This window comes from Atractosteus spatula, chromosome 2 (assembly GCF_055471065.1).
Source record: "Atractosteus spatula isolate fAtrSpa1 chromosome 2, fAtrSpa1.hap1, whole genome shotgun sequence".
In the NCBI taxonomy this organism is placed as follows: Eukaryota; Metazoa; Chordata; class Actinopteri; order Semionotiformes; family Lepisosteidae; genus Atractosteus; species Atractosteus spatula.
In genome coordinates this window covers 2,526,935-2,547,386 of record NC_142707.1, presented here as the reverse complement: position 1 = coordinate 2,547,386, position 20,452 = coordinate 2,526,935, and the positions used below count along the sequence as shown (strand labels likewise).

Below are 20,452 nucleotides of genomic sequence, written 5' to 3'. Positions count from 1 at the left end.
TGAGTGATGCATTCTTGTTTTCACAGGAAAAAATGATGTCAGCCTGTTTAGTCCCAAGTTCAGGTGCAGCAGAGAGCAGTGTGATGCACCTCCTGGGTTTAACTGATGACTTTGCTCTGATCTGTCCAGACTCGCTGTGTTTGTGTGGCTGTGAGGGAACTGGGTGATCAGAGTGGACACAAGGGTTGCAGCTGGCGGCCTGTGAGGAGAAACATGATTTCCGTTTAGGAGTTATGGCTGAGGAGGCAAAGCGCAGGGGGTCAGCATTGCTGCCTCGCAGCAGTGAAGCTCTGGGCTCTGTCCTGGGGTGCTGTCTGTTTGGAGTTTGCATGTTCTCCTTGTGTTCACATGGGTTTCATCCAGGTGCTCCGGCTTCCTCCCAGAGCCCAAAGGCTTCTGGGAAACCTGGCCCTGGTGTGAGTATGTCCTGTGATGGACTGCTGTCCTGTCCAGGGTGTGTGTGTGTCCTGTGATGGACTGCTGTCCTGCCCAGGGTGTGTGTGTGTCCTGTGGTGGACTGGTGTCCTGCCCAGGGTGTGTGTGTGTCCTGTGATGGACTGCTGTTCTGGCCAGGGTGTGTGTGTGTGTCCTGTGATGGACTGCTGTCCTGGCCAGGGTGTGTGTGTGTGTGTCCTGTGGTGGACTGCTGTCCTGTCCAGGGTGTACCCTGCCTTACACCCGTTGCTTGATAGACTCTGGCTCCCCTGCATCCCTGAATTGGGTTAAGGGGTTAGAAAACAGATGGACAGAACGATCTTCTGGCTCATGAGTGGGGATTTTGGCTCGGTGGTCATTTGTCCGGCCCTGGTGCCGTGAGGGCAACGGTCGGCCCCGTGACCTCTGACCCCTGACCCTGGTCACTTCGGACTCAACGAAGGGGAGCTTCACTGCCTGTAAAGGGGGGAGTCTGGAAAGGTGCGGCGCTCCGGTTAGAAGCCGAGGAACAGCAGGGGCGCTGCGCGGTGCAACACGTCATCACGGGCAGTCATGCTTCTAAGTGGCACAAGGTGTTAGCGACGCAGCCTGGTTGCGATTCTTAAATTACAGGGGAAAAAAATAAAATTATGCAATTCACGACCCCCCCCCCCCAAAAAAAAAACCAACAAAAACAAATTGCATTGATTTTTTTTTACTAAAATACCAGCCGTCGCGCTCAGGGCTGCCCAATAGGTGCAGTACGTGCGGCACCCGAGCACGCAGCGCGGCCGGAGCCCCCGGCGGTGACCAGCCCCCCAGCGCGCCTGCGCCGCCGCCGCACTCGGCCAGTGAGCGAGCGGTGACAGCGGCCGGCATGATCTCCACGGACGGTGAGCGAGAGTTATTCGACACGATCAAACGCGTGGAAATATAAACATTTAGGGGGGGAAAAAAAAAAACCCGAAGGCGGACGGCGTCTCCTCGCTCGCCGGGCCGGCGGTCGCGCAAAGTCGGCGCAGGAGCTTCAGTCCGTCACGCAGCGCGGACAGGAGCGAACTTGAGTCGCGCAGGAATGATTATTTCCCAGTTTAGGGTGCTGTTGCTGTTGTTGTTACTTCGATATCCCTGTTCTTCTAGTTCCGCGTAACTTAGTGCGCCTAGTTCGCCCGTCCTCTCGTCGTGTTATTGAATGAACATTTCTGGCTTCATTTCTAACCCGGTTTTGTCATTTTTTTGATACATTTTTTCCGCTCTCCCTCTGCATTCGGACCCCAGTTGCTACAAACGGCACCGCCACCCCGCACCACGGCCACGGCAGGAAGCACAAGCGGAAAGGAAAGAAGGAGCGGAGGGGCACCGGGGAGCTCTCCGGTCTCCAGCCCGAGTAAGTGGCTCCGTCTGCCGGCGCGGCGCCGCGGCGTGGGTCGGCGTGAGAGGGGCCGAGGCCTTGGGTCGGTGACAGAGTGCTAAAAATATTTAGGGGCGGCCGACACCCTGAGGGACTCGTGCCCGCTGTGGGCACGGGCTCCGTCCCCCCGTTTGGACCGGCGCTCCCCCGAGCCGCGGCGACGCGCAGGGGACAGAAATAGCGGCGGTCGGGGAAGCAGAGACCGGGAGGAAAAACACGCAAAAAGTGCGATGCGTGCGGGTTTCGGGGTCTGGGAGCCTTCAGAGTGGCGGACACAGGCGCTGTCGCCCCGCGTCTTAAATGAATGAGCAGGTGGCATCGGGAGTGACAGGCGTTTGGAGAGGAGTCGGTGACAACAAACTCGTTGTTGTTGTTTTTTTTTCTCCTCGCCCCCTCTGAGGGCTTTCTTAATGAAAATAATAAATAGATGAGTTTCCAGTCCCGGCTCCCAGGGTCTGGGGCCACAGCTGCCCGTGCTAATTATAAGTCCTTCGTGTAAGAGTGTGTCACTGCACACCGACGTTGGCGTTTCTCTCGCTGTGTTGTGGGACAGCTAACTCAGGCGAGCGGCTCTCTGTGAGTGAGAGGGGACTGAAGCCGGCCTGCTGCCTGTTGTGTGCCTCTGGTGTAGAGAAGGAGGACCGGGAGGGAATGTCATCTGTGCAGGAGCTGGCCTGCTCTCTCTCTTTCTCCCCCTGTCTCCTTCACCCTTTCCCTGCCTTTCTCTCACTCTACAGCTGCTGGAGGCCGGGGGAGGGAGGGGTCTATATTTATCCCTGGTGATCAGTGAGTCAGAGGGGGCTCAGTGTGGAGAGGAGAGTGAGGTCAGCCTGTATATTAACACCCGGCCGCAGCCACTGACACGCGCGCGGGCTGTCCTGGAAAGAGCGCGCTCACACACACACACACACACACACACACACACACACACACAGCCCGGGGGCTGTATACACTGGAGCGGCCAGGACCATACACAACACGAGGCACAAAACAGAGCAGGCACCAACACAGCAGGGCCTGGTCCTGCTTGGACTGGCGGGTTATGGTGGGATAGAGGCAGGCGCTCTGGTGGAGTCCCCATGAGGCGCAGGAGCTGCAGGGAAATATCCGCTCTCAGGAGTGTTGGCTCTTACTGTTGCGGACTGGTCCGGTGCCAGTCGGACCAGTGAGACAGCAGCCGGAGGCACACGTGGAGGCTGTGTGGAAATGCATTTTAAAACTCAGAACAAGAGACACTTCTTTACGCACAGAGTAGTGGGGGTCTGGAACAAGCTGCGCAGCCAAGATGAAGAGTCGTTGAAGCTGGAATGTTGGTTTCTTTCAAGAAGCCACTGGATGAAATGCTGGGATCAGTGAGCCACTGACTACCAGATGGGCCAGCAGGTGGAATGGTCTCATGTTTGTAACGTTTCTCATGTTCTCATACAGAGCTGGTTCTGTTCTGGTGTGGTTCTGGTTGGTTCCACGTGTTTGAACCAGGTGGGCTATTTCTCCAGGAGAGGCTCCTGAGTGCCTTTTATCTTGCAATATAAAAACCAGGTGCAGACGACACCACTACACGTCCACATTGGTACTGATGCAAAACGGCAGCCACTGCTGGTCACTAGATACCTGGGACCTTGCACTTTGCAATGATTGGTGAAAAACAATCAATTTGGTGTCTTCAGAGGCGCAGCGGTCGGCATTGCTGCCTCACAGCACTGGGGCCTAGGATTCAGTTCCGGACCTAGGGCACTGTCTGTGTGGAGTTTGCATGTTCTCCCTGTTTTGGTGTGGGTTTCCTCCAATAGTGCAAAAGCATACTGGTGTGTTAATTGGCTTCTGGGAAAGTTAGCCGTGGTGTGAGTGTGTGTCTGTGCGTGTCCCTGCAGTGATGACCCTGTACTAGATGCAGCAGTCAGGGAAAAGCTGGAGTTTGGTGTCTTTCCCGTTTGTTTTCCAGAACGATGAAGAAGTCTTTGACAGACGTGTTCGTCCTGACTTTGCTGTTGAGAAGGTCTTTCCTATTTTTCCGCAGGCTGCAGAGCCCTGGGTCTGAGGAGCTGCACCTTGACTTTCCCATCCCCCAGCCTGTGTCGTCACCCCAGATAGCACCCACCCCCCCGCCTGTTGCCCCAGAACCCCCCCCTGCTCCTCCCACCCCTCCCACACCTCCTGTTCCACCGCCCCCTGCTCCACAGACTCCGCCCCCTCCACTACTAACCCCGCCCCCTCGGGATTTCACCCCGCCCCCGGCCGAGCTCCTCGGATCAGATGATGAAGAGCAGGAAGACCCCTCTGACTACTGCAGAGGTACTGTATGGCCCCCCTGTCCGCCACGAGCAGGGCTACAGCCTTGTTGTCGCTGGTCAAAGACATTGACTCAGCCTCAGCTAAAAATAGCGAATTTCACAGCTGAGTCATGGTACCAGTGAGCAAGACGACAAAGACAGAATTAACCCCAGGGCTGGAGTGACCACAGTCCCTCAGGAGACAACAGGAGGGCCTTTGTTGAAGGAGGAGCACCTGTTCGGCTCCCTGTCGCTTGGCATACGCAGGGAGCAATGTGCTGTTTTCTGTGCTACATCTCCATCTTCCGTAGCACCAGTGTGGAAAAATGCCGTCTTTCCTCAGCTAAAACCAAGCACAGCGGAAAACGGGATTTGGAGGAAAATGTCCAAAGTTCATGTCTTCTATGCCAGAGGTCACGATGATGACTCGGGGACATCCCAGCCTGTGACCTCTCCCAGCGAGGCAGGCTGCAGTGAGCAGCTCAGGGCACTGGGTCCAGCTGTAGACAGCAGCGGTGCCAGAGACCCTGTTAGCACAGAGATAGGTGTCCTCAGGGAGCTCACCAGGAAGCCGTTCTGTTTTCATCACGTTAAGCGTTTGCGTTGTTTCAAATCATGTGGCTAATGGAACAAAAAAAAATATGGAGCAGGTTAGAACAGCGTCAGATTTGGTGCTGACCTGAAAAACTGAAAAAAGTTTTTTTTTTTTACAGGTGTCTGTGGTGAAATGTGCTGTTTTCTGATGTTTCCAGTACGTCTTTGTGTAATAATCTGTCTGTTAATTACACCCAGACATAATTGTGTGGAAGCGGTGGACATACGTGGAAACTTTCTGCCAAGAGACCAGATGTTTCCTGTTGGCCCTGCAGGGGGCGCTGTGCTGACTGGGCTGTGCTGTGTTGTTAGGGGGATACTATCCTGTGAAGATTGGGGACCTCTTCAATGGCCGGTACCATGTGGTCAGGAAGTTGGGGTGGGGCCACTTCTCCACCGTCTGGCTCTGCTGGGACTTACAGTGAGTCTGTCAGAGTGTGTGTGTCGGTGTCGATCTCTCCTCGTCCTCTCTGTCAGAGTGTGTGTGTCGGTGTCGATCACTCCTTGTCCTCTCTGTCAGAGTGCGGTGTTGTCCTTGTTCTTTTTATCTATCATTCTCTCCAGGGGAACCTGTCTTTCCCAGTCTCTGCCCTCCTTTCCTGTCTGTCTGTGGTCTTCATTTCTCTCCCTTCACCCCAATCGGTTGATCTGTCATTCAGTCGTTTACTGTAGCGATGTCTGCAGCAGTTTGCTTTATAGGCCTGTGTACTAGAGGTTAACAGTGTCACCAGGTTAACTTTACAGCAGTTGACCATATATCAACAGTCAAGCATGAGGTCACGAATCAGAGGAAAACTCCCAGTGGGACAAGAGAAACCTCTGGGGGTCCCAGGCCTGATGGCTGCCCTCCACTAGGTGGCGTGTTTGTGGGTTATTTATAATAGATCATGAACAACTTCTTTAGAGTTGGGGTCGGGCTCCTGCTGTCCTGGGTCTGTCCTCAGGGCTGTGCCAGTGAGGCAGCTGAGCTCTCCTGGTTCTGCTGTCTTGGGTCCAGCGGTCCAGGTTCTGGTGTCGCAGGCTGTCAGGACATGCTTGCTCAGCGTCTGAATCCAGAACCCGGATCTGTTCGGGCAGTGGGAAGGTAAAAGTTGGGAAAGCATGTTCCAGTAACTGGGTTTAAGGTAAATTACATTTTACCACCCTCTGACTGTTGGAGATTATAGGTTAAGAAAAGCAGAGACTAAAGGAGAAGGTCCTGAGGTTTGATTATTGGGCTGTTCTGGGAGGTCATTCCACAGGCTCTTCTGCCAGCGGTATCGCCCGTCCTGTACGTCTCTCAGTGTCCGTCGGCCTCTTTCCTCAGGAGGAAGCGGTTTGTGGCCCTGAAGGTGGTGAAGAGCGCTCAGCACTACACCGAGACGGCGCTGGACGAGATCAAGCTGCTGAAATGTGTGAGTGCGCCTTCATCACCCCCTCTGCCTCCTTCCATCGCGCCCTCTCCTCTTCCTCACTCCTCGTCTGCATTTCACCTGCTGTCGAGTCTTCCTTTTAATCTCATTCTCACCTCCTCCCTCTCGCCCTCTGCCTCTCGCTCTGCTGCCCTGTCAGGTTCGGGACAGCGACCCCGCCGACCCCAAGCGGGAGACCATTGTCCAGCTCATTGACGACTTCAAGATCTCGGGAGTTAACGGCGTACGTATCCTTTGCACTGAAGCCTTCCTTGTTGAGCTTCTCTTTCTCTTCCTACCTCTCTCTCCCTCTCTCTCTGCTCTGAGCGCACTGTGTCCTTGACCTTTGACCTCGCTCCCAGATGTGTGCATGGTTCTGGAGGTGCTGGGGCACCAGCTCCTGAAGTGGATCATCAAGTCCAACTACATGGGTCTTCCCCTGCCCTGTGTCAAGAGCATCCTCAAACAGGTACAGCTTTCACTGCGGTGTAGCCCTCGAACCTGCTGCCCTTGACTGCTCTCTCTCGCGCCTGTCCCCCCCCTCACCTCTGTCTGTCTCTCGCCTCTGTCCCTCCTCTGCGTCTCTCCCAGGTCCTCCAGGGCCTGGACTACTTGCACACCAAGTGCAAGATCATCCACACGGACATCAAGCCGGAGAACATCCTGATGTGCGTGGACGACGTGTACATCCGCCGGCTGGCTGCTGAGGCGACCGTGTGGCAGCAGTCCGGCGCGCCCCCGCCCTCCGGCTCCTCTGGTAACAGGCAGCGCAGCAGCGCGGTGATGGCGATGGCGGTTGTGCCTCGTGTGCGCGCAGTGATGGTGATGGCGGTTGTGCGTGTGTGCGGTGATGGCGGTTGCGTGTGTGTGTGTGTGTGTGTGTGTGTGTGTGTGTGTGTGTGTGTGTGTGTGTGTGTGCACGCGCGCGCGGTGATGGTGGTTGTGCCTCGTGCGTGCGTGCGTGCGCGCGCTATCATGCGGTGATGGTGACGGCGGTTGCGCGCGTGTGCTGTCGTGTTTGCAGAGCGTGAAGCCGGGGGCAGGTTCTCCTGCAGGACAGAGGCCCTGTCAGCAGAGCTCTGCGCTGTGTGGTGAAGAGTGCTGTGACACAGCGCCTCTCGGCTCTTCGCTGTGACGTTGCTCTGATCAGCCTGCTCTTCCTCTCCGTCTTTCGCTTCTAACTTTCGGCTTTTTCTTTTCTTTTCTTTCCCTCCGTCTGGTTTCCTCTCTCGCCCTCCTCCCCTCCATTTTTCCGGCCTCCCGCCCCTGTCCTGTCCTCCTGTCCTCCCCGCCCTCCTCTTCCTCACTTCCTGCTGTCGCTCCAGTCAGCACCGCCCCCCGGGAGAAGCAGGTACGTCTGTCGCCATCGTGTGTTTCCGGGTGTGTGTGTGTGTGTGTGAGGGAGGGCGGAACCCTGAAAGAAAAGCAAAATAAATAATCTCGGACCGGGAATGATCGGATCAGAGCCTCCCGCACGTGGTCCTGCCGAGCCCAGTGCCGAGTTCCGCTTTTCCGCCCAGCTGAGGCCGGAGTTGCCAGCTGGTCCCAGGTCACCTGGATGGTTTGAAATAGGCTGTTTTTTTTTCCTTGTAAATCCCTGGTCTGGATTGGCCAGGTGTGTTTCTTATGCTACAAGCCCTACCGCTACATATCCGGGAGAGCGAGGAAGTGCAGGCAGACTCCTCCAGTCGGCTCTCCTCTGAGCCACTCGTCTCTTAACACCTCTCTGAGCTCAGGCACTGTCCCAAACTCGGGTTCGGCGCGGTCCGAGCTGCAGGCAGGCGGACTCCCTCCCAGACAGCCCCGCGAGCCTGAAAACACCTGGGAGGCTGCAGGGGGCGCTGTGTCACCCCCTGGACAAGTAAGCCCACCCCGCCCTGCCCTCGGGGTCGCTCATCTGCTTGTGCGCCACCCCCTGGGGAGTCCCGGCCGGAGTTGGTTACTGAAGGATCCCAGGCTCGAACCCGCGATTGCCGGGATCAGTGGACACCTGCGCTGACTGAGCCACCCGGCTTTTAAACTGAAACATGAGCAGCTGAGCAGCAGGAGGCCTCATCAGCCAGAGCTGATCGGCACTCTGGACGTCCTGCAGGGGAACCTGTGTGAATCAGGACACGGACTCACAGGCTGAGTCCCGATGCTGCCACACAGTGCTGCGCAAATAAGTTCATGCAAAAAGGCTAAAATCTGAAAGGCTGCTTTTATTACGTATGACAGCAGGCTGTTTAGGTTACAGCTCATGCTCTGTTCTGATGCTCTGAGGTGAAAACCAGTCTAGTCTCAACGTGAGCAGTTCATTCTGTCCCAGCTGAGCTCCCGTGTTGTTTAATTGAACTATTAATTGGTTTTAACTCCAGCTTTTACTCTGCTGGAGGTGTGAGGTTCATTATAAAATTCATTTGACATTTTCAACTTTGTTGGAACAGAAAACCTTCCGGTTAATTGATCTGTGGGTTCATATAAAGAGCTCAATTAAGTGAGAGCTCAGTGGGCTGGAAAACCAGCAGAGGCAATGGTCTCTGCACCCTACCTCAGTGTGGCCCAGCTAAGGCGCAGCAACCTGATACTCCAGCCTGTCTTGGTTACTGTCACAGGCTCGTCCACCAACTCTCCTGGACAGTCCCAGTCCCGCAGGTCTTGCAGTTCACCACGAAATCATCTCGTTACAAAGACTTGGAACATTTTAGCTGTGATCACCTCAGAATGCTAGTGAGTAATCAGTTTAGAAATAAGCTGAAGCGGTAACTGACAGACCAAAGTGGACCAGATTCTCCTCGATTGAGCACATTACTTGCTCAGTGACTTCATGAACTATCTCGCTTCAATAACAGTGAAGTGTGCCCAGTCTTCCCAGTGCTGAGAAACGCTAAAGCATATAAGTGAAAACAACATGGAAGTGCTTTTAAAACATGGTTTTAAAGTGACCTCTGAAGTATAAATAGATTAGGGCTCTCCTGGACCAGGGCTGGAGACACCTCTAGTTGCAGATTTATTTTGGGTCCCTGTCTTGTTGTTTCGAACCACTAGGGGGAGCAGTTGTAGAGACAGTGCAGTACGTTAAACGAGTTGATGTTTCAGTGGACATGTGGAAGAGCTCTAGCCAGAGTTGTCCATCCTGGATGAGCACCTGGATGCTTCCCAGATTCTCTCATTAGTCCTGAGGGGGCAGGAGAGTTTCATCCTAACCCCGAGTCTCTGACTTGATTGAGCAATTGGATCCGCTGGATGTTGGTAAGTTTTTCTGCGGCAAGATCTGGGAGGAATCTGTCGATGGGACAGCCTCGTGGTCCCCAGGTGCAGGAGGGGTGCAGGTGCCTCAGGCTGGGGCAGAGGTGCTTGTGGCCAGGTGACTGGATGACGAGAGTGGCTCGGGCAGTGAGGGGATTGGGATGAGACGGAATCCCAGAATACCCTGCAGCACCTCCAGGAGGTGGACAGCGGCCCTCTGGGGTGTTGAGGTCCGCGGGAAGCCGTGGTTTGGGTTGGGCACCCCAGACCGTCACCTCTGGGCCTCCAGCAGTGGCTAACAGAGCACAGGACTCCCTCGAGTCGCCGGTCCCCCCCGAACCCCTTCCCATCTCCCTCCTGTCAGTCCTCCCTGCCGCTCGGCAGTCGCACCCGGAGCTGCGGGTCGGAGCCGGGAATGTGAGACAGGTGAACCTCCCCTCTGCAATCAAGTCGGGCATAACTTCTGAACCCTGGCCTTCCTCTCCGCGTGTGAAGTTCTTGATCTTATTAACAGGCTTCACAAGATGTCCTGTGAGCCACAGCAAGTCATTTCTTTTAGTGTTGCTGATCCAGCCCTTGCAAATCCCGGACGGGAACAGGTTTGCCCGGTTGGAAGTCTTGACCTGAAGACGGTAGGCCTGTAGGTGACGATGAGGAGCAGCCCAGGCTGACAGTAGTTGTGGTTTGGGGCAGCTGATTTACTGCTAATGAAAACCACTCGGGCACACTGGCCTTAGCTGGGCCACACTGAGGTAGGGTGCAGTCAGTGTGGAGGAGCCTTGATTCTCCAGTTCCATGAAGGGACCAGCGTAATAGCTTATCCCCCTGGGTGCTTTCAAGAGACAGCTGTTCCCCTGTAGGGGGCGTGTCCAGCTCAGTCTCTGGAGTCAGCCTTACAGGATTAATTATTGCTACACCTGGACGTAGGCACTGTTTTTAAAGATTGGCCTTCTTCATAAACAGGTGCTTGACTCGAGGTCCCACAGCTGTGCAAGGTTGCGGGGGTTAGGAGTATTGAGCGTGTTCCTGTTAATCAGCTCATTGGAAGTCGTTAAGTCAGGCAGAGGCTCCTGATCCCGAAGTCCTGACATCCCGCTGACCTGTGTCACTCACAGCCAAGCGCTCAGTTCTGCAGCTGAGCCCTTAATTGACTCGGCACTAGGATTAATTAGAACTGTTCGGATGTTTTCAGCTCAGTTTCCCAGCCAGCGATCTGTTCTGTCGGTTGAGCCCGAGTGAATGACTCGCTGCAGAGTTGGAACACAAGGCTCTAGAGGTGCAAACTGTTCATCAGTCTTTCCATGTTTAATGCACATTAGTGGGATGGTGACCGTGCTGCTTGCCCTGTCTGAACACAGTGTTCAGATGTGTGTTCTGGGCTGTAAACTGTGTTCTGATAAGGCTGCCCCAAACACCTGCTGCAGAAGGAGTGGAGCAGGTAATTGCACACATACTAGACCTACAACCTGCTGTGGAATATGTACAGGTTCTGTGCTCATGGCCGTGATCGGGGGGATATTTTCTAGTGGGATAATTATCTAATCAGTCTATTTAAAATACCATTTTGTTGAGGACTGCCTGTGTGGACAGTGTAGTGATGGGTGATAGTAGAGGTCAGGGCAGGAGTGGACAGTGCTGCAGATGGTACTGGCCACGGAAGGAGTGGACATTGTAGGAATTGGTGTGGAGGAGTGGACAATGTAGTCATGATACAGGCCGGGGAGGCGTGGACAGTGTAGTGACGATACAGTGGAGGAGTGGACAGTGTAGTGACGATACAGTGGAGGAGTGGACAGTGTAGTGACGATGCAGGCCAAGGGAGACGTGGACAGTGTAGCAGACAGTACAGGCCACAAGAGAAGTAGACCGTGTAGTGATGATGCAGGCCAGGGGCGGAGTGGACAGTGTTGTGACGCTACACTTGACAGTGTAGTGATGATACAGTGGACAGTGTAGCAGATGGTACAGGCCAGGAGAAGAGTGGGCAGTGTAGTGATGATACAGGCCAGGGGAGGCGTGGACAGTCCAGTGCAGATCAGTGTCCACGCAGAGCACTAAAAGACCAGGCAGGTCCTCTGTGCATCACGCCCTCTCCCTCCCTGGTGTAACCAGCTTCATTTCTGTTTCCACCCATTCTGCTCATTCTTCCTTTTCTCCTCTCCTAACCTTTCCAGTCCTCCTTCTTCCTCATTGTTTTTTCTCTTTTTTCCCCCTCTCTCTGCCTGTGCTGCTGTTCCACCCCTCCCCCGTGTGCCTGCTGTGTGTGCTCTGTCCCAGAGCGAGCTCTGCTGGCTGGAGAAGCTGGCCGTAATGGCCAGAGCTCTCAGCCTGTGGGTAAGACTGGCCTTGGCATTGTGGGGTGTGTGATGCCTGCCCTGCCAGGTGGGGGCGCTCCTTTGCTTGGACAGTTGAGAGGGGATGGGGAGGGGGGGGGGATCTGCAGTGGTTTGTGGTACAGGAATGAGAATCTTCCCAGAGCATCATTCCTGGGAAAAAAATGTCTATTTAGTTATTCGTAGGCAGTACCTCTTTTGTGATATACCAATACTTTGTTTCAAGTTGCTACTGCAATTGATGTTGGTGGACCAGTAGGTGGCGCTCTTCCCAATTCATTTCCTTGGAATGGTGGCCAGGGACCCCCTCTTGGTGTGAGTGTCTGCATGTCTGTGTGTGCCCCGTGTTGGACTGGCGTCCCGTCCAGGGTGTACCCTGCCTTGATCCTGTTGCTTGCTGGGACAGGCTCCGGCTCCCCTGCGACCCTGAATTTATCGGCAACACTAATAATAATTCTGATTGTGGGAGCAGGCAGTTTAAGTTGGGGTTGTTCACTCTACCTTGTCCATTTCCCCCTTGGACGTTGTGGGGGGGGGGGGCACTTTGAAATAATGTCTGAATTCCTGTCATTCAGATTAAAGCGCGGCAAAATTCTTGCGCTATTTTACTGTTGAGGCTTTCGTTTTTATGGAACATTCACTGATAAAATATGTGGATGTGCAGGGTCTGTTACAGTGAAGTTGAATCAGTTAAAAGGTGTGGCATTAACAGAGTTCAGAGTGCAGGAATATAGCAGTAACAGTGTGGAACGACCAGAGGCTGTTATTCTGTCTGCTGTCGCACTGGGGATTGTAAAGCCTCTTTCAGCACAGGCTGAGCTCCCAGTTGTACTGACCTGCTGCTGCCAGTGGTACACAGTCACAGGAGCTAGGAGGCCCCACCTCCCACACCACTCCTGTGGAAATGGGTCCCGGAATGAGCAGTCCGGATCCTGGAGGCTTGGTGCGCCTCCAGGTTTTCATTCCAACTGGGCTCTTAACGAGTTGAGTACTGGCTTGATGGGACTAGTTCACCAGATTCTGCCGGTGATTTAGGCGCTGCTGCTAAGAGACCTAAAAACCTTGCAGACACCCTGACTGGCTCTCCAGGACCAGGACAACTGTGCTTGGTCAACAGCTGCGTCTCCGATCTGATTCCTATGATTGGTTTCGCCCAGTCTTCCTTTAATCCTGATTTTCCTCTATATGTTGAGATTCTGTGTGTTCTTGTATAAACACGCAGCATTGTCTCCGAGTGTCTCCATGGAGATCAGTCGCTGATCACATGTGTATGGTACCTCTCCTAGTCCTGACCTCTGTGTTAACTCTGACCCCTGACCCCAACTTGTAGCTCTGGCTGTGACCCTTGCCCTTTAGCTTCTGACTAAAGGGTGTATTATTGTGGCTGCAGTTGGTAATGAGATACCATTAGTGAAAGAGTGAAAATGACTCAGTATTGGTAAATGTTTTGTGCAGTATTTTAACATATTACCCATTTTGTGCAAAGCAGCAGTGTCTGGCCCTGGTTCTGGTTAGCTACAGGCCCCCTGCACGCTTCTTTGTGTTTATTGAAACCTGCCCAGCTAATCAGCTAACTCAGTAATTGAGCTTAATTAGTCATAGTGAGCATGAGCCTTGGCTGATGCAGGCGGGACTGCCAGGGTCCCAGTGGCAGTGTGGACATCCCATGTAGTGTGACTGTTTATTTGTCCCATGATGTCTCTTTATCCTGACTTGGGCCAAACCAGCTTTTCTCTGGGATGAAGTCCATCCCTGATCCCATTCAGAGCCCTTTTAACTCCAGTTTCTACCCAGAGATGTCCAACGTCATTGTTTTCAGTGGAAAAGAGATGTAGTGTACGATAATCTTAGGGGATATTTTAGATACTTCTGGTTAAGACGGATAAGAAGTGCCCTACTGTTTGCTGTGAGGTCAATGAACAGGCTGTGTTACACTGGGTTTTCGGGAACACCCGTTGGGTGCTTCTAGCATTGTAATGGGAGGCATGTTGTAAAACGAACTCTGAAAAATGTGGAAAGCAGCCCAGGAGGTTTTCCAGCGAAGAAGTGACGACGCCTCACAGTGCGGAAGAGTGTGTTTCTGTTTGGGTCTTGCTAGTGGGAGTTCGTCTCCAGAGTAAAGTTTGCATTTTAATTGTCTCTCAGGAGTGTTGCTTTGTCTCCCTGAACGAATTAGAGGCAACTGGCGTGTCCTTTTTGTGAAAGAAATGGCTATATCCCCTTCCTTTAAGTTAGGCAGTCAATTTCTCAGACTGGTTATTAAATCTTGGTAAAAAAATAAATTCATTGATGTTATAGAAAAAAACTTACTAATTTCGAATTAAACACAAAATCTTGAGCTTTGTGAAAGTCCTGTAAGTCGACATGTTGTCGCAAACTCACATTAAAGTTCCCACGAATTGTGATGTGAAGTGGCCCTTCCTGCTCGGAAGTCACCATGATGACTGACGTACTGTGATGCAGCAGACATTTCACCACAGAAATGTTCCACGTGAACTGCATGCAGAGTTAACAAACCTCTCGAAATCGAAAACAATGTTTCTGGATTAAAAGAGATTTATTCACAAGCTTGCTTGTTTACAATGTCATAGGGCCGCACACAATACCAGACGTTTTGTTGCCTAGTCTTAAATCGCAGAACATGGTACTGCGCACACCTGGAAATGTAGTCTATTTTGTGATGTAAATTGGAGGTTTTACTGGTTACTGTGTACATTTTACTTTTATTGCAGTTTGAAATGTGCTCATCAGTGCCGATTCTAACTCCAAAATCTGAAAATAGCATTGCAGCTCCCCTTTAATGCACAAAGATACCTGGAGAATGTCTGAAGTACGGTAGGATAGAATGAATAGGTTTTTCTACTGGAAGGGGGACTGTTGGCTAACTTTATATTACCCTTAAGTACCCTTTGAAAGTAGTGAATAACTGTTTAAACCTGCTGGGATTGAGAGAGACTGGATTACAGTAAGGAGTGGAACCAAGACTGTAGACTGGTATTGAGAAATACTGCATTCAGGGAAAGTAGGGGCTGGATATAGAGAATGGATCTGAGACTGTAAACTGGCATTGAGGCTGGATATAGGGAATGGAGCTGAGGCTAAACTGGGCTTGAGAGAGACTGGATACAGAGAATGAGTGTGGAGACACGGACATGCTCACATACTGCCCCTGAGATGCTGCTGTACAGTGCTGCTTGTGTGCTGACCTTTGCCCTCTGACCCTCTGACCCCACGCTGTGTGCAGACAGGGAAGGTGTCCAAGAACAAGAAGAAGAAGATGAAGAGGAAGGAGAAGAGGCAGCAGCGGCTGCTGGAGGAGAGGCTGCAGGACTTGGCCAGGATGGAGGAGCTCAACCCCCCCACAGACCCTGCGGCCCCCCCAGGGCCTGTCTGCTCCCCCTGGAGACAGAGCCTGCTGCTGGAGGACAGGGGGGACCCCCACATCCACCCCCAGGACTGTGAGTGGCCAGGCTGGGCTGTGTGGCCTAGCGCACAGGGGGCTGTCTGTGCATCGCACGGACAGCAATCTGTGTGTGTGTGTGACCTGTGTGTCTGCGTGTGTGGCCTCTGTATCTGTGTGTGTGAATGGCTTGTGTGTGCGTGCGTGAGGGGCCTGTGGGCCTGCACACCCCCTGCACAGCAGTAGCCTGAGACACTGAGCAGTGTATTTGGAGAACACAAGGGCCTACTGCTCTCCCTGCTGCAAACAGTCCATGTGCTGCACAGCGCCGTCAGTGTGGTCAGAGCTGTAAACTGTGTTGGTAAAGTTTTCTTTCTTCCCTCTATGGGATGTAAATACTGTAACCTTTGCAGCACCAAAGGTCTTCTATATTACACGCACATAAGTTACAGTTCGCTCCAAAACCCTGCAACTCAGCTCTGTTCTCTACCTCGTCTGCTTTTATTCTCTTAAAGTGCCAGATAGAGGTGGGGCCAGAATCTTACTTCCAGTTCTAAATGGAATCTAACCCTAACCAGTTTAGGCTAGTTTTGCAGTTGCTAGCGTCCTCCAAATAAGGAGTTGTTTCTCAGCTACTCAGAGCTGTTAATTCTTCCTGTTGTCTTATGACCTCCCCTTGACCCTCCCTGTCTAGAATTAATAGAATTTCTTTTACATTGCATGTTTCATTCATTAAACATTTATTAAAAAGAGTCAAAAAGATCATAACTGTAATAAAAAATTTTATGTATGCAGATAAATATAAGTATGCATATAAACATTTTGCTTTCAAGTAGCTCTGTGGACTTGTTTCTTGTCATTCAGTTTCTACAGTTTCTCTTCTAGTTCATGGCAAGTAACGAATATGTACAAAATAAGTCTTCAAAATTTTTCACCCCGACAACTGCATTGCTCTCCATGTAAACTTTGCCTTATGTACTTGTACAGTTAGGATCTTGAATTATTTAGATAAAAAAATGATTTCCTTTGATTGAGTGATTTGAAACATGATTTGTTTGCACCTTAGTTGAATTGTGGAGACTGTTGAGAAGCATTCTTATATATTTTCTGTCCCATTCAGCTTCAGGGCAGTGCTAATGTGTTACTGGACACTGTCCACTTACTGAATTTGTAAACGACTCTGTGTCTCCCTTGCCCCTTCTCTCCCTGTATGTCTCTCACATCTCCGTCATGCTCTCCTGCTCCATTCCTTTTTCCCCTTCCCCCTTCCCTCTCCGCAGTGGTGCAGAACAGCAGCAGTGGGACCACCTGCCTGGTCAATGGTGGTTGCCATACCAATGGGGGGGTGGATGTGGGTGTGGCCTGCAGCCCCTCCTCCTCCTCCTCCTGGTTGGAGGGCTGCAATGGCCACGCCCTGAGGATGGGCGGGGCCCGGTTCACCAGCCCGGACTCGGCTCTGTCGGGCTCCGTCTTCTCCCCGACCTCGGACTCGGCGCTGTCCGGATACTCCACGGAGAGAGACTGCCGCAGCCACCTGCTGTCCCCGCACAGTGAGTCGCTCGGTCTGACTGTGGCCACGTCAGCTGATCTGGCAGGTCCAGTGTTTGCCTTTGCATCCTCAGGAATTCAATATGAATGTTCCAGACTTTGATAAATGGTGGTTTATTTTTTTTTACAATGCTGTACTTGCTAGTAATATGAGTGGATTTCTCTGGTGACCACGTCTCTCTCCCCCGCTCTGTCAGTGTTCAGTGCTGCTGATTTCCTGGTGAACCCCCTGGAGCCCCAGAACGCAGATAAAATCCAAATCAAGATCGCAGACCTGGGTAACGCCTGCTGGGTGGTAAGAGACACACAGGCTTCTTCGTCGCCCTGCACCCTGACTCTTCCTCCTCACCTGCTCACCTGTAACCTGAACTCGCTCTTTTTGTGTCTCATGCTCTGTCCCAGCACAAGCACTTCACAGAGGACATCCAGACCCGGCAGTACCGCTCTCTGGAGGTGCTGATCGGCGCGGGGTACGGCACTCCAGCGGACATGTGGAGCACCGCCTGCATGGTGAGATGAGCAGAGAGAGGGAGGGGACAGGGGGTCAGTGGAGAGAGAGTAAGAGAGGGAGGGGACAGGGGGTCAGTGGAGAGAGAGTAAGAGAGGGAGGGGACAGGGGGTCAGTGGAGAGAGAGTAAGAGAGAGGGGACAGGGGGTCAGTGGAGAGAGAGTAAGAGAGGGAGGGGACAGGGGGTCAGTGGAGAGAGAGTAAGAGAGGGAGGGGACAGGGGGTCAGTGGAGAGAGAGTAAGAGAGAGGGGACAGGGGGTCAGTGGAGAAAGAGTAAGAGAGAGGGGACAGGGGGTCAGTGGAGAGAGCAGAGAGAAGATTGATTGAAATGATGGAGGAGAAGAATATAAAACAAAAGGAATGTGTAGAAGAGGAAAAAGGAAGAAGGGAAACCATACTGCATAAACCCAGGCTACAGATTTACAGAACTACAGAATTCAGCTATATCGCAATTTTGACAGCAGCCATATCACCCTGCACCTCACAGCTGGCAGCCCACTGGAGCTCAGCAGGTGTGGGCCTGGCCAGTACCTGGATGGGAGACTCCTGGGAAGGCTAAAGTGGCTGAACCAGCAGGGGGCGCTCACCCTACCGCCCGTGTGGGTCTTAATGCCCCAGTATAGTGACCGAAAAGGTATACTGTAAAAAGGCACCATCCTTCAGCTGAGACATAAAACTATAGTCCTGACTCTTTGTGGTAACTAAAAATCCCGGCGCGTTTCTCGAAAAGAGTACGGGTGTTACCCTGGAGTCCTGGTGAAATTTCTCCCTGGCCTTTACCAATCATGGCCTCCTGATAACCCCCCCTCTCTGAACTGGCTTCATCACTCTGCTCTCCTCCCCACTGAGAGCTGGTGTGTGGGGAGAGTACTGGTGCATCACCCAGGTGGGGCTGCACACTGGTAGAGGTGGAGGGGATCCCCAGTACCTGTAAAGCGCTTTGGGTGGAGTGTCCACAAAAGCGCTATAGAAGTATAAAGACTATTCAGTGATGAAAGAAAATGAGTGTAAAAAGTGTCTGGTTTGAGTTCACTGATGAACTCTTTGTTGACCAATGTGTATTGCTCCAGCGTGCGGTCTCTGGGAGTGTTGACTCTTGTGGGTTGTGTCGCAGGCGTTTGAGCTGGCCACAGGCGACTACCTGTTCGAGCCGCACTCCGGAGAGGACTACACCCGCGATGAAGGTCAGGCTGCCAGGAGGCTCTGGGTCTCTGTGTCTTTTCTCCTTCCCTGGCCGTGTTCCCTCCTTGCCTTGCTGTTGTGGTTGTCAGTGTTGTGTAATGTGTTGTAATATCTGTGTGTGTGTGTCTCGCCCAGATCACATCGCCCACATCATCGAGCTGCTGGGGCCCATCCCCCCCCACTTCGCCCTGTCGGGACGGTACTCCCGGGAATACTTCAACCGCAGAGGTAACACACTGAGCACCCACACACCACACCCTCGTACTGCTCTCACCCACATGCCACAACCTCACACTGCCCCCACCCACATGCCACACCCTCGTACTGCTCTCACCCACCCGCACGCCACGCCCTCACACTTCACCCACCCACACGCCACTCCGTCACACTGCACCCACCCACATTCCATGCCCTCGTACTGCTCTCACCCACCCGCACGCCACGCCCTCACACTGCACCCACCCACACGCCATGCCCTCGTACTGCTCTCACCCGCACGCCACGCCCTCACACTGCACTGGCAAAAAAACAGTGCGGACTGAATCTGAGAGTGAAGCAGTGTTGTTGTGTGGCGCCCCCCGCAGGTGAGCTCAGGCACATCTCGAACCTGAAGCCATGGGGCTTGTATGAAGTGCTGCTGGAGAAGTACGAGTGGCCACTGGAGCAGGCTGCCCAGTTCAGTGACTTCCTCCTCACCATGCTGGAGTACATCCCTGAGAGGAGGGCTACAGCCGCACAGTGCCTACAGCATCCCTGGCTGAACTCCTGAGCACTGTCCCAGCGCTGGAGCAGCCCCTGTGCACTGTCCCAGCCCTGGAGCAGCCCCTGTGCACTGTCCCAGCCCTGAAGCAGCCCCTGAGCACTGTCCTCTCTCAATACACTAGCTCTTGAATTCAGCCCTATGGTCCCAATGTGAGTGTTGGTGACCTCTCTGGGGCAGATTTATACTCATACAACTTCTCTGTTGCTTAAGGCAGTTTGTTCTGAGCTCTGAGCACAACACAATGAGTACAGTCCCACCCCTGCAGTTAAATCACTCCCCATGTCCAGGCTTACCCCTCACTCTCTTGGCCAGCACCCCCACTTCCAGTTTCCTTCTGCCCGGACAACAGGGTTCAGGGGTAAATGCACAGGCAGGCCCAGCGCCCCGTCTGCACCCACACAGCACTGCTCCTCACCAGTGTGCTCAGCTGCAGTAGGTAAGGCACATCGCTGGGTGTGATTTGTCACTTTATTTCACTGGCAGTTGAGGAGCGAAGGAAGGCGAGTTTGGCTAGCACAAGCGTTTTCTCAAGATTAACCCTTTATTAAAATAATATGAAGTTATTTTTATGGAGATGTATTGCTCAGTTTGTCTTTGAACCTGTTTTTTTCTGTAATGATTTTATTTGGGCTTTTTCGTTCTTCTATCCCAGAACCTTAACAAGAGCTTGTTTTCAGTGCCTTGAAGAAGAACAGTTTGGGGGGTGGAAAGAAGCAAAGTTTTGCTTTAGCACAAAAAATGGGTTTTTCAGAGCCCATATTAATTGTATTTTCTGTAAAGAAAAGTAAATCCTTGCAAAAAAGAAACCAAGCGAAGTAGAAGTGAAGCTGAAATAAAGACGCCATGTTTTTGGTAAATGTCTCGTCTGGGCTGTGTTCTGGGGTCGTGCTGATGTGAGAATCAGGCTGCAGTGAGGGGGGCAGCAGACCTGCTCCCCCAAGGCCAGTCTCCTCTCCTCTGAGTTCAAGATACGTACTTGAGTGATTCATCCACCTGCGAGCAGAACTCAGCTCATCCTTGTTCCTCTGTGTGGGCCGAAGGGGGGACTGAGAGCTCAGAGCTCCTCTCTGATGCACAGAGCAAACTGGCCCAGCCAGCATGTCTTCAGCGGGGCTGGATCTCCCTGCAAATAACCTCCATCAATGTGATGCAAACATGCAGACTCCACACAGACAGACAGACACCAGAGGCTGGACTCCAGCCCAGGAGCCTGTAGCTGTATCTTCCTCAGCCTGGTGCTCTGCAGCTATGTTCTAACCCTGCTGAATTGTGCATGTTGGAAGGATGAAATGGACAAACCAGCACTGAAACAGGAAATCTGGCTGAGACGGGCCGTGGGTCCTGCTGCGAGCTGTACAGGACAGATCAATCTTGGTGTTTTCACTGGACAAACACTAAGGACCCAGGGG

General features: G+C 52.8%; 1 protein-coding gene across 2 annotated transcripts; it reads left to right on the top strand.

Moving 5' to 3' along the window:
- Nucleotides 1-1,260: 1,260 nt before the first annotated feature.
- srpk3 (SRSF protein kinase 3) lies at nt 1,261-19,900 on the top strand. Of its 2 annotated transcripts, XM_088933923.1 has the most exons (17): nt 1,261-1,307; nt 1,693-1,801; nt 3,843-4,117; nt 5,002-5,110; nt 5,996-6,083; nt 6,241-6,328; nt 6,443-6,549; nt 6,672-6,837; nt 7,406-7,431; nt 11,586-11,642; nt 14,886-15,099; nt 16,322-16,591; nt 16,787-16,884; nt 16,992-17,099; nt 18,213-18,282; nt 18,416-18,508; nt 18,865-19,900. In XM_088933923.1, exons 1-17 carry the CDS (start codon nt 1,292-1,294, stop codon nt 19,047-19,049), a joined length of 2,079 nt encoding a protein of 692 aa, XP_088790049.1. In that variant the 5' UTR covers nt 1,261-1,291; the 3' UTR covers nt 19,050-19,900. The 2 variants fall into 2 exon arrangements, with proteins under 2 accessions (XP_088790049.1, XP_088790058.1); XM_088933932.1 differs by lacking the exon at nt 11,586-11,642.
- The last annotated feature ends 552 nt before the right edge of the window (nt 19,901-20,452 follow it).

What these genes read in the sequence shown, in the direction of transcription:
- srpk3 (XM_088933923.1), top strand. An exon ending in CCCCTCTGACTACTGCAGAG is followed by an intron (nt 4,118 to 5,001) that starts GTACTGTATGGC and finishes CTGTGTTGTTAG; the next exon opens with GGGGATACTATCCTGTGAAG. An exon ending in GGAATACTTCAACCGCAGAG is followed by an intron (nt 18,509 to 18,864) that starts GTAACACACTGA and finishes CGCCCCCCGCAG; the next exon opens with GTGAGCTCAGGCACATCTCG.